The sequence below is a fragment of the Periophthalmus magnuspinnatus genome, chromosome 7 (genome assembly GCF_009829125.3).
Source record: "Periophthalmus magnuspinnatus isolate fPerMag1 chromosome 7, fPerMag1.2.pri, whole genome shotgun sequence".
Lineage (NCBI taxonomy): Eukaryota > Metazoa > Chordata > Actinopteri > Gobiiformes > Gobiidae > Periophthalmus > Periophthalmus magnuspinnatus.
Window position 1 is genome coordinate 6188366 of NC_047132.1, and position 16492 is coordinate 6204857.

A 16492-nucleotide genomic window follows, 5' to 3' on the forward strand; every position below is an offset into this window, starting at 1 on the left:
AGTCACCTCAGAGATCTGGAGTTAAACACCTCGTGCTCCGTCAGGACAATAACGATCATGTGTGAGTGTTAAAACGAGTAAAATGGGCCAACGTTAAGAGCTTGTATCTATCACAGTAAGAGCCAGTTACACCCGCAAATGGCAATGAAGGACCTTTAACCCCACTAACCTGTCGTTTGGTCATGTACATTTATTTCAAACATGTGGTCACACAAATCCACTTGACTTAAATTATAGCCAGTTGTGCTTTAAAATAATTAATTTCAATGTGTGGAATAATTTAACAGCACAATTATGTACTTTGAGAAGTTGTATTCTTTTATTTATTTATTGCTTAAATGGTTAATGATGAATTTTTAATTGTATGGCTTCTTTTCAGCATTTCCATTTTTAATATGTGCTGTGATAGATTTGTGATAAGAATATTGCACTTAGACAAAATCAAAAACCTTCTATTCCAAATCCTCCCACTTTATTTTTTGGTACATTTTGTAAACACACAATTCCCAAAGTGCTACACTGAGACACATAACAATAAAACATTGTATCTTACTAGTCCTAAAACAATAAAACCAGTTAAATAAAAGCAAAAAAACACACGAAATAACAATTAATTAATGTAATAAATAAAAAGTAAAAAACATAACAATAATAATTCAGACATACAAAACATATCTTGCCTATGTGATCCAGAATACCTGCTTCTCCAGTACTTACGAAAATCAAGTCTGGTCACCATTGTATCTCCCCGTTTTCCGAAGAGCATGATTAACAGTTGGATTAGCCAATCAGGGATGCACACGGTCCATGTCAAAACAAATATGGCTGCTTGTGAGGAAAAAATATCACAGGGAATTAATAAACATTGCGGGTTTCTGCAGAATCAATGAGCAAAGCACTGAACTCTGTTAATCTGAGGTGAGAGAAATGTCCTTTTATTCCAAATGATAGTTGGCCAATGAGCTTCTTTGTTTCACATGTGTTAGTGAAAAAACCTTTAGATGCGAAAGAGGCCGTGGTGTCCAGATATCCCTCTGCATAAAAAATAAAGAGCGATATCATTCTGGATTTGCAGGCAAAAGTAAATCAATCTGAACCTATGAAAACTATTCAAGCAAGTTATAGACACTACACTGAAGTAATCTGAACATTTTTAGACATTCTTTTTACAGATGGTGTATGCATAGAGAGAGCCTAAGCCTGGCTGGTAGTGTGACACTTGTGGGCACAGCTGAGGGTGATGGAAAGTCTGTAGTTGTCATGACACTTTGCACTGACATCAGTGAAACAGAAAAGGGCACCATGTGGTTTGGCAGTGCAGCCTGGAAAACAAGAGTGTAATTAAAGACAGTTATGATGGCGACTTAATGTACAGAAATAGCTCATTATGAATGCAGCTATTTGGACCACTGTAGAGCTCTGATTTTCCTCAAAGCAGGTACAAGTTTCAAGGTTTCAAGGTATGCACAATATGGTACGCTTCTGCAATGGATCCAGTTTGAGTCAAAAATAACTTATAATTGTCAATAATAAGCTTGGGCTGCAGCTAATCGTGTCAGTTAAAGCATGTGGTTTGGGGAGGAGTTCACACTTTAGAGGAAATTTAACAATTTGTATGTGTTTAATGGCAACAATTAAAAGTCTGTATTGTTTATGTTCAGGAAATTAATACTGACAAAATAGATATGACAAAAAGAAAGATTATTATTGGCCATACAGCTATTAATGGTCTCCTGTATTACATTATGTCATACTGATATTGCAAGAAAGTTTCATGATCCTCCATCAGTCGGAGGTGAAGAGAGAGCAGAGGTAGTGGTTGGTTGTTGGTATGATCATAGCTCTGACTTGTCCATGCTATGTCATCGGGCAAGACTCTTCACCCTCTTTGCCTGTGCATGAATGTGGTGTAGGAGTAACTCATTATTATAAGAATTTGACTTATAATGACTATAAAAAAAAGAAATGTGAAATACATTGTTTTGTTTCTCATATTGTGAAGCCCTAAAGCCAATTTTAATACAGTGACATCTCCTTGCTAACACACTCTATGCAAATCCCCAAATCTATAGCTAAAAACGGCTGGCTAATTAAGAGGCTCAGACCTCCAAACACCCTTGGGTGCCATGGCAGGTGTGATGAGACGTTAATAGAGCCGTCTCCTTGCTCGCCGCTTCCACTGTTGCACAAGAAAAATGGAGAAAGATGTGTTTTTAATGAGGGTGGCTCTGGTCCGAAGCTTCACGGCACAAGTCAAATATCAGTCTCAAAGTCATTATTACAGCTGAGGAATGTATTGATTTGAACTGATTCGTGGCACAAAGAATGTTAATGGTGTAACTATTTGTACAATTTCCATCATTTTATTGCAGTTGGCTTTCTCAACAAGAATCATTCTGAAGTATTTTTAGCAGCATTACAGCTAACTGGCCTTGTTAATCAATAGTATGGCATCTTGGGATATATTTTTTATATGAAGAAAATGGCTGAATGAGAAGTGAAGTGCTGCTGTAAAGTAATGATTCAAACATATGTTTCCAATACTAAGGAAGAGGCTTGATACCACAGTCATAACAACAACTTATGTTATCAGTCTGGGATGGCTCAGCTTGTGCACGTTTTCAACAGACAAAATAGTCTGTATTGATGTATGTCTGTATGTTGCAGTAAAGCTGTCACCGTGTTTGTTTTGGTTATCTTGAGCTCTAAAACCTCAAACCTGCCCTGTGACTGGTGCCAACCACCTGTCGGACCCTATTGCCCCAGCGGATGAGTTTCTGAACTCACAAATATTGCGAAAATGCTTTGCAATATTTTTGTCAAGGTTGGCAGATCACACTAACAAGTAGCATTTTTTTGTTTTTTTTTGTACCAAAATGACTACATGACACTGCCTAACCATACACATATCACCAATTAACAAAATACACTTGAAGAACAAAGTAAGTACGTCACAGTGGGCGTGTACTGGTGGCCGTGAAAACAGGCAATACGGCGTCTTGAAAATAAGCGATTAAAGATTACACAAACCTGGACGAATCTTGGTGATAGTAAATGAGAAGGGGAAACAACTATAACATGGTTAAAATGCTTTAATTATGCCATGTAGTTTAGGAAAAGGCATACATCACAATCAGGTGTCGACAGGACCTCCATGTCAACCCCATTTAGCCTTTGAACCTTTTAAACAGATACATTTTACTATACTTTTACTTGACTTGCTGCCTGAGTGCAGCACTGTGTACATGATAATCAGTTGGATGATCGGGGCCACATTTAGCCCTCCTGTTAATCACTGGGGTGTAGCCTGTCTGTGTCCTGTCTGGCTCACTAATTAAACGAGCAAAAGGCTGTGTGTCGATATCTTATACACACGTGAAATGAAAGAGTAATTGTTAAAGGTGGATTATGTAACTTTTCCGGTTGGGGTCCACCATCTGCTTGTCTCATGGACATGTCTTTGGTTTGACTGGAATATTCCACAGTCTGGCATTAAACCTGGCTATCTTTCATTTGTTCTTTTATTTATTACTGAGAAAAACACATTGGAAACATCTGGTGGCATCAGCAGTCTGTTTCCATGGAGAGGTTTAATGCCATAATGTAGAACATTCCAGGCAAAGCAATGATATCACAATGGAGACATGCAAGTGATGGAACTACACTGGAAAGTTACATAATGCACCTTCTACATGGTCCCAATAGACTGTTGAGCAAATAGAGCTAGTTAAATGTGAGAAATGTATCAAAAAAACAAAAATACCAAACTAAATATGATAAGTAACAAAAATGAACCATAGATAGGCTAAATATATTGCAACTTATTAATATCTAAGGTGAAGTGAAGACATAATTTACCATCTCTGTAAGAATATTTGTACTTAGTAGGGTTGTCAAAAGTATCGAAACTCAGATACTAATAGATACTAAAACTAGTATCGAAACTAGATACTAAAAAAGTATCAATACTAAAAAAATGACATTCACAGAACAGAAACTTGAACTTGAACTTTTCCTGAATATCTTTAGAATGAAGACCACGTAGACTAGTATTGTGGTATTGAAATTGGTATTGAGTCTATTCCTTAGTATCGACATCAGGGTTTTTTTGCATTGTGACCACATTAGTACTTAGTAAAGTTACTGCAACCTGTCTGCAGCAGAGAACAAGCAGATCTTGAGTTAGTTTTATAGTCTTGAGTATCTAACTAAAGAATGAGCGTACTGTGCATGTTTTAGGTTGATAGAGGAAACAGCCATAATTACAGTGAGGCGGGTGCTTACAACTTTGCCATTCTATTACATCACTACATAATGAGTCGGACCATATCTGGGCATGCCGATTTGCTCTGTCATTCTTCTTAATAGTCAGACATTAAGACGCTGTGTAAACTCCTGCTTTTATTGCATACCTTTTGAACTCTCTTGGCTTTGCACCAGCTTCATTTTGCAGCGCCTTTCCCTTCTTTATGGGGATTACCTTCAATTAAAATTACAGTTCTTATATTGTCTCCTGCTGTGGGTTTTATCCTCTGCTTGCACATTTGGAATATTCAGACATGTCCTCGCAAGCGCTCACATCTCAGCACTGGAGATGTTGAATTTTAGTGTTTTTGACTATTTCTAACCTTAATGTAGATATATTTTAGTTTGTATTTTATTTTACTTGTTTAGTACATATTTATAGTCAAATTTAAAAGCAAACGTGCCAAAATAGATCCTAAAATTTCGCTTTTGCACTTGAAGCGTTACGCAGAGAAAATACAGTTTTGTTTTGTTTGTTTTTTCTTTTTTTTAATATAATATCAAGTATGAAAAAATAACATTGTATCAAGAAATTAACTTTGCATCTGTCTCTATTTTTGGAAATGAATCCAAAAACTGCATATAGGGTTGATGAAATATTTGCGATGATACTTGCTTCCTCCAATAACACATTCAATACATTTCTGATGGATTGTAAAAAGGTTGCTTATAATTACAGAACATATATTGTGGTATGCATGAACGCTTTAGATTTAGATGCAGATAGAACATTTTAGTACAATAATAGTACAAGAGTTGATGCAGTAGTTCATCATAATTCACCATCTTTTACTCTATTATATAAAAAATATCAGGTACAGCCTATAGATTGTATAAAGAAGTCGACTAAGAGTGTGACGTCACCCATAATGTTCAGCTCCATTCATATAAAGCTCATTTGGAATTCTAACCACAGGTATCATAGCAACCAAAGAGCCAGTCCAGGGCCTTCCCGCCTCCACAGTTGGTTTAACAGGGAGCAGATGCTTAGCAACTCTGTCAATCAAACCTTTTTCTGACACTAGCGGGAGCAACCTCGGGGAAAGAAGGTGTCTGATTTGTCTGTTATTATTGTTCATATCTGGGTTTGCATACAAAATAGCAAAATAAAAACACCAGGATCACGTAGAGCGGGTTAACACGAACATTTTAAGACCAAAATGACGAGTCTGACAGCAGCAGTTACAGAGAGAGCGGCGATGGTTTTTCAACCGAAAGTGAAAGCGAGTCGACGGAGCCAAAAGCGCTCCCATGCTCACTTCCTGTTTGGAACGCTGCGACTAGCATGCTAACTACAGTATGTCCGTTTATATATACAGTCTATGGTACAACCTCTTTAATCCCTGTCATTATCACCTGCTTCAGTTTTATGTTTACATGATTTATTTATTCAGATGTGTCCTGATGTGTTGTCTCTGCGTTGTAGATGGCTCAAAGGAGGGCCCCACGTGTATGGACAAGAACCACGGCTGCGCGCACATTTGCCGAGAGACGCAGAAGGGCGGCATTTCCTGCGAGTGCCGACCTGGATTCCAGCTCACCCGGAACATGAAGGACTGCAAATGTAAGTCCCCTCAGCCAGGAGAGAGCTCTGTGATTCCCCTGTGTCTATGGGAGTGTGTGAGCGAGGGAGAGATGGAGGGAGGGAGAGGGGGAGAGGGGTTGGATAGAGAGAGAAGGAGAGAAGCCAAGAGAGCAAAGAAACACAGTGAGGGAAAGGTAAAAAGGGCGGGTGAGAGACGAGCAGGGAGATAATAAGTTGGAAAAAGGGGATGGAGGAGAATGGGAAGGGGAGGTAGAGAGGGGTGAGGGGGGAGATGGAGAGAAAGAAGAATGAGAAAGAGGGGTAAGAGAGAAAGGGAGAGACAGAGGTAAGAGTAGGTAGAGAGGATAAGATGGTAAGAGAGGGGAGGAAAGGAGGAGTGGGGGCAAAAAGAGGGAGGATTTATGGAGAGAGAAGGAGGTAGGAAAGATAGATGCAGATGTTGAGATGGAGAGAGGGAGTAAAAGAGAGAGAGATGGGGGAGAGAGGGATTGGCGAGGGATAAAGGCAGTGTGAGAGAAAAAAAATTACAAAAGGAGAGAAAGAGAGGTGAGGGAAATCTGAGAGAGAGGAAGACAACGGGAAATACAGAGAGAGAAGGGGGTGATTAAGGGAAAGAAAGGAAGAGTGGAAGGAGTGGTAGCGAGGGAGCGATAGGGAAAAAGAAAGAGAAGACAGTAAGGGGAGTAAGAGCAGAAGAGGAAGAGCGGAAGAGGAGAAGGAAGAGAGTAGAGAGGATGGAGAAAGGAAACAAGGAACACCTCATTGCAGGAAGGATTTCTGTACGCCTTGTAAAGAGGTGATCGCGTCTGACCTGATGAATAATGAATAGCTACACAAATGGCTTTCAACAGGTTTAAAGCTATAGACTGTTTCCTATACGCTCTATAGAGATGTGCTGCTGTAGAAATAGCATAAGCTTCTAAGTGTAGCAATAGTTCATGGTCTTAGATAGAAAGTATCATTATTACTGCTGTGTTAGTCCTGCTCAGATCCAGTGAAACGCTGGGTAACTCCGGCTTTGTTGATCCTGGTTTAGACTAGCTTGAGTTCCGGTTTAGTCTTGAACTTTAATCCTAGTTTGGACTTGGTTTAGTTTTGGTTCAGCTGGACTCAGTCTTGGTTTAGACCTGGTTTAGATCTAAATTTCTCTTTTAGTCTCAACAAAATCGTCCTTGTTCTATCACGTCTTTGTATATTATTGTTTTTATTGTTAGGAAAAATCGGGACTGGTACATTTTTATAGAATTGAGATCTAATTCTGGGTAAACCGATGGCAAAATAATAATCAGTATGACATCAGTATATCACATTTTGTCTTTATCACTACCTCACCTTACATAATCCCAGTAATCGTCCTCTGAAAACATGTTTATCGCTTCAGACCTCATCATTTCCTCTTTGCTCTGTGTCGTTTGGGCCAGGGGTGAGCCAAAGGGGAGCGCAGTGATGGACAGGGCATGCTTCCTGTTGCCGAGCGACCGAGATTCCCCCTGTCGTAGCCGGGGCTGGCCTGACGGGGGATGTGGTAGTGTTTGGATAAGGACTGGGAGGTGTTATTCTATGGTGTTTCTGTGACAGCCCAGGAAAAGGCCGGAGAGCCACAGGGACATAGAGGAGCAGACAGGATGGTGTGGAGTGGAGTCACAAAACTTATATGAGTTTTGATTTTATTTCATTTGGTCTCATGTAAAACAGGTATAAAGGGGTTTCATTATTGGTTCCTTAACTTAACATAATCATGACAGACATAGAATTATTTCCATTTAAAGGTGTATATGTCACTTTTCTGCCAAGTGATTCTTAGGTCTGTCACGATAACACATTTTTAAGTGCCATATATTGTTGTAGACGATAAATTATAATATTGAAACCAAACCATAAAGCAGAATTGTCCCCCCAAAAGTATTCTAAATGTACAAAATTGTCAAAAAATTATGAGCTGCAAAAACTAAATTACTGAGTTGTATCTATAATGAGCCATAGAAGTTCATAATTCAACCTTCTACAGCTCAAATCTGATTGTACTACAGAACAATAACCAAAAGTTTCCCAGTACTACAAAAAAAATAAAAATACCCATGATAAATATTGACCCACAAAAAGTACTGTTCCATCTATATATGGCATATATAACGACTGACAGGAGGGACCAAAGAGACAGAACTCAGGGAAAGGTTTAACAGTGTTTATTTACAGATTTCCAAAGTGCAATATGTCGGTAGGTCGATCGGTGAGTTGAGAGCGGAGTGTTTGCCGTGGTCCAGGGGTAGAGCCGGAGTAGCAGAATCTGAGACGAGATGAACGGTACTGGTAGAAAAGAGCAGGGACTGAAGAGCTGAGTGCGTCCAGGGAGCGAGATCTGGTGAGGAGCAGAAGTATCCAGAATAAGAGTATCCTGGCTCCTCTTATCCTCCCCAGGTGCAGCTGATTGTAGATTAGGTCCAGGTGTGCACGGGGAGGAGCCCAAATCTCTGCCCAGCTCCAGGCTCAGACAGAGAAGGGAGGGGAAAAGGTGCAAAAAAAGGGCAACCTATTACTCTTACTTTACATCAGCCTGTTCAGGGACTTAACGTGGAAATTAGTATTTTTGCTATAACCTGGCACCAAACATCTGTCCTGTTTTTTTAAGGGCAATGTGTTGTTGTGCGCTGTCCCTGTCTAAATAAAAGCATAACATACCATACATACCATATCTCCATGGATACAGGCCAATGATACCAGGCCAAATTCCAAGTCTAAACTCCAAAACCACATACTTTTGCTGAAAGAGGAGTGTCTCTGTATCTCTTAGTTAATAGACCCAAGATACAAAATAATAGTTCTTTAGATCAAAAACGCAATAAAATCTACTTATACCATGTATCAATACTTCAAATGAATATCTACTTTTAGTACTAGTTCCAGTAATGATTTGTAACTGGGTCTTGACAGCCCTAGTGACTGTCCAGTTAGAGACCACAGACCCATGGGGGCGGCAGGGACAGACAGGACGGCGTTTATTGCTTTCACTCTGTCATCACAGGTGTGTTAAAAGTGTTGAGGTTAAAACTGCTGTCACCCCCTTTACATTTCTGTTTCAGCACTTAGAGATTAGCAGATTCACACTCCAACGCAAGAGAAGGATTTGGGATAATAACATGAGAAGAAAGGAGACGTTAGAAGTATGTTTGTATGGACTTAAACCGTAAAGGTGTTGATTATGGTTTAATCCTAAGTGCAGGTTAAGAAGGATGGGTGGGGAGAATTTTATTTGGGTCACCTGGAAAAGTGGAGCAAGAATTTCACACACAGAATGGCTGAGGTTGTCATGGGGCAGTTATTGAAAAACACATTTGTTGCTGCCAGTTTTGTTGCTTAAAGGTCCTGTATCACGCAAAACTGACCCTTTTGAGCTTTAAATTATGTTATAACACTCCAAAGCATACCTGGAGTGGTGTTTTTTTTTCATTCACACGTTTGAGCAACACTTTATTATCAGTTTTTCTACATGTCAAAGCTCAAAATACTCTGTTGCACCTTGTGATGTCATGAAGTGGTAGTTTTCAAATTAACAGCTCCTTTTAGCTTTAGTTCAGTAGAGATTAGCTGAATTCCAGGTCTGAAATCATCCAAATGATTCTAGTGAAGGTGTATGGAGTTTAAAAAACACAGTGGAGCACTTCCTGTATTACCACATGATGATATCACGAGGTGGAACAGAGTGTTTTCAGTCTGAGAGAAACACTCAGAAATATGCAGGGTTTGTGTGTTAACTCCAGGTCTGTTTGCCATGAGGAAATTATAACTTAGATCAGAAATTAGCCTAATATGAGCACTTTAAATCACACAGCTATAACCATGCACCGTTTATTCAACACAAATTGCATTAAAATACATTCAAATCATGTTACCAAGGAATACAGCAAATGAGAATTATGCAGAGACCAAAACTCTACAAGAAATTGCGTTGCATGATTTCACCATTTTAATTACATGTAAATTACAGTAGACTCTGGGGTATACATTCTAAATAGGTTTTCAGTTTAGATAAAATGTGTCACCGTTATGGCAAGGCGCCTGGAATTATATAATCACGCTGACTGTTTCCCACTTTACTCTTTAAACCACTTTGTATTTAAGCCATCATACACACCGGGCCTGTAATTTAGCACGTAAAGGGTTGAAATTGTCAAGCACCTATAGTAATGTGTGCAGTGGTCTCTTTTTCAGCAGTAACTTTTTTGTCATTGCCTGTATAAGACAATGTATATTCTTTGGTTAGATGCCTCCCTCTAGTGGTGTGAGTGGGAAGTGAATCCTGTTGGAAGAACTGTTTAGCAGCACTGTTATTTGCATGTATAGATTGATTTGATTTTTAAAAGGATGTCTATGAAAGGTTTTTATGATTGCACTGATAAATATAACCCTGACATCCAGAATACTTTTGAATTAAAATCACTATGTGTGTTCAGCATAGTGTGTCCTCTGGAAGCCCGTTACAGGACGCTTGACTCGAGTGCAGGGACCTCAGCTGCATTTCAGACCCATCGTCTCTCAATGTTCTAACTCACGGATCTATATTTGTCCCTTTGTTAGTGACGTGTAACTATGGAAACGGCGGCTGTCAGCACATCTGCGAGGAGACGGATCACGGGCCCAAGTGCTCGTGCCACATGAAGTTTGTCCTGCACAGCGATGGAAAGACTTGTGTAGGTGGGTTATCCTCATACTGAACTATTATGACTGAGAGGAGCATTTTTATTTTTGTGAGTTTATTTCATTTTGTACTTAATTTCTATTTATTTACAATGTGTATATATATATATATTTTTTTTTTCCTTTTTTGCATACATTATTTCTGTATTTAAGTTACCTACTTTCAGATGTTTCCTTACTGTTGGTTTATCATTGAAAACATCTGAAAATACAGGGCTAACTGTAGTTTTGACCTGTGACATGGAAGGACAAAAGGCTCAACACTCTGCTGCTGCTTCCGCTTTGCAACCTCTGCTTCTTGCTTTTGCCCCTCCCCTTCCCCCCTCTTCCTCCTTCCTCCTCTTCCTCCTCTTCGTGCACATTCAAACATATTCTCCATCAGGACCCAGGTCAGTGCTTCTGCTACTTTCACTGGGGCTAACTCACACACCTGACCTAACCTTCCTTTGGCATTTTTCATGTGGCTACGTTAGCTTAAGTGGAGTGAGGAAATCATTGAGCTACTAGTACAGTAGTAAGTATTGGTGAAAGGCGGTCTGCCGTGACAGGGAACCTAGAGGCACAAAATAAATGTTACTAGGCCTGACCATGCAGAATGACATTGACATTTCATTACAACAGTAGTGTTACCTAAACAAATAAGGCAAGGGATTGGACTCCTGCTTTACACTGAATCAATCTGAATAATTATTACAGCTGCAGCACGATTTTTGCAAATAATACACAAACATGCTAGTTCCAATTGTACAGATTAGGTAACATGGCAGATTATAATATACAAGCCGTCAGTTGTACTAACATTTCTTTATAGTTATAGTCATATTATTATTATTGTAGCACTAAGGTCCTTTATTACGTATCTACCAACTATCTATCGACTGACCAAAGCAGAAAGTGCAGTTCCAATGTCGTTTCAATGTGTTGTAATGCGGTGTGTGGACATGAAAAACAGGAGGGAGCATCATGGATTATAATGTACAAAGCAAATACCTTTGGAGAGGAAGACTGACTAACTATACAACATGGCTGAAACACGCAATAATTATGCAAAACTGATGAGGCTACAATGTTATGTATAATATTATAAACTTGAAAAAGGGATTGACATAAAAAGGACGCTTTTTGATGAGAGAAAATTATGCTCGTTTGTAAATGTATCAATAATGCTTTGAAATGAGTTGTCTGCATTTTCAGAAGTCCTTTTAAGAGGAAATAGCCCTTTCGGTTTGAGTGGCTGTTCGCTTTGAAGGCTGGAAGTACAAGTATAGCTGATTAGTCCAGTGTTTTTGATGAACTTTATTAGCACAGGCCTGAGGAAAACCAGACCTGTGGAACTCTGGTCAGCCAACCTGTCATTATCCGTGTCCCCCACCAGGCCAGGGCACGCCGCACAGCAACCCACAACCAAATTATATGTTCTTTGCCCCTAGAGAGTTTTTTCTTCTCTTAAATGTGTATTTGCAGCCTTGTCATGCCAGTGTTATGAAGCTGGCTAATACTGCGGAGTGAGGACTGCTTTGTGGTCGACATAAGAGAGCACTGGTTGGGCCAAACCTGTAATTAATTAATAAAACTAACCCTGGGCAAATGTACCCTTGACAGATGGAGTGACACTAAAATGATTTTGTTAAGCACCTCTGCTGAGAACAAGTGCTCTTAAGTGACCGTTTAAGCACTAACTACATTCAAAAATTACAGCTTATTCAAACCTCTGACAGGGCTTTGCACACAAAGCTCATTAGCATGGCTCATAACTGTTGTTTACAAATATCTTGCAAACATGATTCCTGAAAACTTTCCCATAATTGTTAAAGTTTAAAAAGTACAAATCATTTTGCATAGGCTTAGTTCTCTTTGTGCCTGTTCTCAAACTGTCAGAAATCTGCAAACAACCATATATAAAGAAAATAAGTGATAGTTTTATCTGTATTTTAGTAAATTTCATCTATTCCGATTTCTGCAGTTTTTATGGATTGCAAAAATAGGTATATATTGTTATTGGGATTGTCTCCAAACTAGAGCTGGGCAAGAAAAACAATAAAAATCTAATTTGAAGTTCTAATCGATTTGTTTGGAAGAAAATCGCTTTTAATTTTCTTGCATTGAAAAGAGTTTAGAACAAGGCCGTGTGCGGGGCCGTGTGCGGGGCCGTGCGCGGGGCCGTGCGCGGGGCCGTGCGCGGGGCCGTGCGCGGGGCCGTGCGCGGCACTGACTGCTTTGAAATCAGTGACATCAAATGAAATGTCGGGGCTGTTTTAATGCAATAGTTTGTTTTATCTCATTAAGATTTCTATAATGTGTTCAGTATGATCACTGAATACAGTGTTTGACCATTTTCTGTAGTTTGTAGGACAATTTTAATGGAGAGAGGGGAAATCAAATTGAAAATCAAGTTTTTTGAGAAAAAATTTACTATTTTATTTTCACCCAGCCCTAACCCAGAAATCTATATGTTCATTTTTTCAATATTTACCACGGTGCTTTTGAATTCCTCTAGCAATGATGAAGTCCCTCAAATACAAACAGATGTAGAAAAAATGTGGTTGGCTGTGGGAAAATCAACAAACATCATAACCATTGATATTATTGAGCATAAAAGAGGATTTGGAAGTTAGAAAGTCCAATATCTCTGCTGTAGAACTTGAAGCTGTATTCAATATGAACTCATATTTACATTTAACAATCCATAGTGTCAAACATCGTCACGGGAAATGCCAGTTTGTCATTTTCTCAGTGAATCTGAAGGACGTTTCTTCTTCTTGCTTAATTTTATTTAAATATCTGCCTCCACCAGTGTATATTTTGTGCGGCATGTAATTTAATGTACAGTAAAAAGGCACGCAGTGACAAATACCTATGAAGTGAAGCATTCACACACCACAGATGAAATGTAGGGGTTTCCATGGCAACGGTACACACTCAAAGGATGGTCTTTAATGCATTGATAGCGATGCAGTCATGCCTATAGTGTGCTTAGCATGTACATACTCCACACACAAAGGACCACATCACTCCCTACTTTGTCATTCCTCTGTCTGATTTTGGAGGTTTTTCTGTTCTCCCACTGCTGTAAAGATACTGGATTTGTTTAATATTTTAAGTAAAATGTAACGCTAAGTAGGCTAGGCGGACTGACTCTTTAAGATAAGTAACGTTGTATTACTGTAGAGGTGATCAGAAAACTAAATTTGGAAAAGAGCCATAAACTGTATGAATGAAAAGCGGGCACAGGGTAAAATGGAAATATGAATATATTATAGATATTTCAATGTGCATATACATATAACCAGATATGCAATAATATTCAATAGATACAACAATATGTGTATATGATAGACATGTATATTAATATATATTATAGACAGGAAGATATGCAATGAATGAAATGAAAATCAAACCAAAAGGACAACTTCAGGAGTGCCGAATATTTCTAGTCCCGTGAAACTAGTGAATGTCCATTCCTTTGCAATATGTCCATGTCTTTTGAACCGTGTTTCAAAGTTCAAAGTTCAATCCAAGAATAAATAAAGTTTAATTTCCTACCACAATGTGGTGTTTCTGTGGTGTTTCGCCATCACGGTACTGAAGAGTGGAATATCCTTTTACTAGACGTTGAAGAGGGGAAAAGAAAAACCTGACCTGCACATGGTCAAAGGAAAAAAACAAATTAAATTCACATCATTAATTAGAGCTGTAAGCCTCCGAACTAATGACATAAATATAAATTAGCAATTATTTTGAAATGCCATAAATTTAAATGTTCAATAAATTTAGAAATTAAATTCCTAGATTGTTATATTAACAACACTGATTTCAATAACAAGTCAAAGTGCACCTTTAAATCAAAATTAGCTGTAAAGCTTACAGTTCATCAATAGCTTTAAAGCTTATCAAATATTTTCAAATCAAATTCACTTAGATATCATTTGCGCAAAAAAAAAATCTAAATATGTAGTCACATTCATTCATAATACATCACAGTAGAAAACTACCATGGCCGCCAAAAGAGTAACCCAAAAAAAAAAACACTAACTAAACGGGCCCACATAACAAAAATGAAAGTGTCCTTTAAATGCTAAAGGTTTGGCCTTTAATTTGGCAGGAATAATAAATCAAATAATGTCCGTATTTAATCAATAAACACGCTAATAGGTCGCGCTAATAACACGCTAGCATTAGCCGAATTAGCTGCGGCCTCCAAGGAGTTTTGAATACTCAAACGCAAGATAGCGGTAAAGTGGCATGTGTTTAACTGTTTAACTAAAACAACGGCAACTTAATATGACATCGTGAGTCACAGATGAGCGGAAGATTAGATGAACGTTAAGTTGAGGAAGAATGAGCCACGGAAAAGTTAGGACGCCAACTCCAGGGCACAAACAGCAGCAACCAGCACCATAGTGTGCAGCAGCAGGGAGCAGCAAACAGAAAGTGACGGGGGCCGGCCCAGGTAATATTGAAGGGGCTCACCGGAACAGGAAGCAGAGATGGGGGGGGCCGCTAAGTCATGTGGGTTACAAAAATGTGTACAGTAATTTAAGTAAGTTTTTATCTTAGTGATAAACAAATTGTGGCCTCATCATTCTACTTCATGTTTGCGTTTTTATAGCATTGGGTTTTGGGAGTACAGCTTCTCCAGAGGTGAACCTCACGAGCATTGATCCTTTTTGTCGGTGACAAATGTAAACAGGGGAAGGGAACATGGTAGTCTAATCCTGACACTAGTTACATTAACAGTATCAGTAATATCAGTAGTATTATGTGTACTACTGTGTACTTTGTAAATGCACTCATTTTACCAGGACTTGAAGTTGTAGTAGTAGAAGTAGTTCCTGTTACTGAAGCATGTTTCTATTTTTACTCACTCAATCTTGCTTTCTGCGTATTTGTTGTATTTCCATGTTTCTTGTTTCCAATGTACTCAAAGCAGGTTGGGCACAGACTCCTCTGGCTGCCACACGCTGCCTGCTCTCACATACTAACACACAAACAAATGAAACAATGATTATGTCCCCAAACTTTCAACGCACATTTCTGACTGAACTTACCATAGCCCAATTACTTTTGTTTGTACATCAAATCTGTGTTCCCGGTTCAGAAATGCGCCAGCAGCGCTCCTCATGTGGAAGTGCTCACCGTGTTAGCACGGCAAATCATAAACATGCACAAATCACAGGCAGATGGAGACACGCTCGGCAGCTCGTCTGAACAGGAGGCTATGTCATGCCAAACACAGCAGCAAAGGAGCATCCTCAGTACACAGGCCTCATGCATAAACACATGTGTCTGCACGCATGTGCTCCTGCTGTAAACACACGCTCCGTTAGGGTGGTCCGCGGGTGCTTTGGGTGGGTGCTCTGGGTGGCAGGTGCTCTGGGCTGGTTCTCTAGGACGGTGCTCTAGGCGGGTGCTCTAGTAAGGTACTCTGGGGGGGTGCTCTAGGAAGGTGCTCTTGTTAGGTGCTCTGGGTGGGTGCTCTGGGCAGGTGATCAGGTTGGGTGCTCTAGGCAAATCCTCTGGGCGGGTGCTCTAAGGTGGGTGCTCCGGGGGGGTGCTCTAGGAAGGTGCTCTGGTTAGGTGCTCTAGGAAGGTGCTCTGGGCGGGTGCTCCGGGGGGGTGCTCTAGGAAGGTGCTCTGGTTAGGTGCTCTGGGCGGGTGTTCCAGGGGGTTGCTTTAGGACGGTACTCTGATTAGGTGCTCTAGGAAGGTGCTCTGGGCGGGGGCTCTATGCAGGTGATCGGGTTGGGTGCTCTAGGCAAGTCCTCTGGGCGGGTGCTCTGGGTGGGTGCTCTGGGCGGGTGTTCTAGGTGGCAGGTTCCGCGGGCTGCAGGTGGACCTCTGTCTGTGTGTGTGACTGTATCTTTGTAAACAAGACACACTTGGTCCTGATTCTATCTTATCTTTTTGCCCTTGTGACTATGACCCCACAGTCTTTGGTTCTGGTCT

General features: G+C 39.8%; 1 protein-coding gene across 4 annotated transcripts in view; it reads left to right on the forward strand.

Moving 5' to 3' along the window:
* Positions 1-16492, forward strand: part of scube3 (signal peptide, CUB domain, EGF-like 3) — a 147969-nt gene that overhangs the window by 85098 nt on the left and 46379 nt on the right. For all 4 annotated transcript variants that reach the window (XM_033969920.2, XM_033969921.2, XM_055223327.1 and 1 more), the window contains exons 5-6: positions 5732-5869; positions 10427-10543. In XM_033969920.2, the coding sequence (XP_033825811.1) occupies positions 5732-5869; positions 10427-10543 (255 nt within the window). The remainder of the gene's footprint in view (positions 1-5731; positions 5870-10426; positions 10544-16492) is intronic.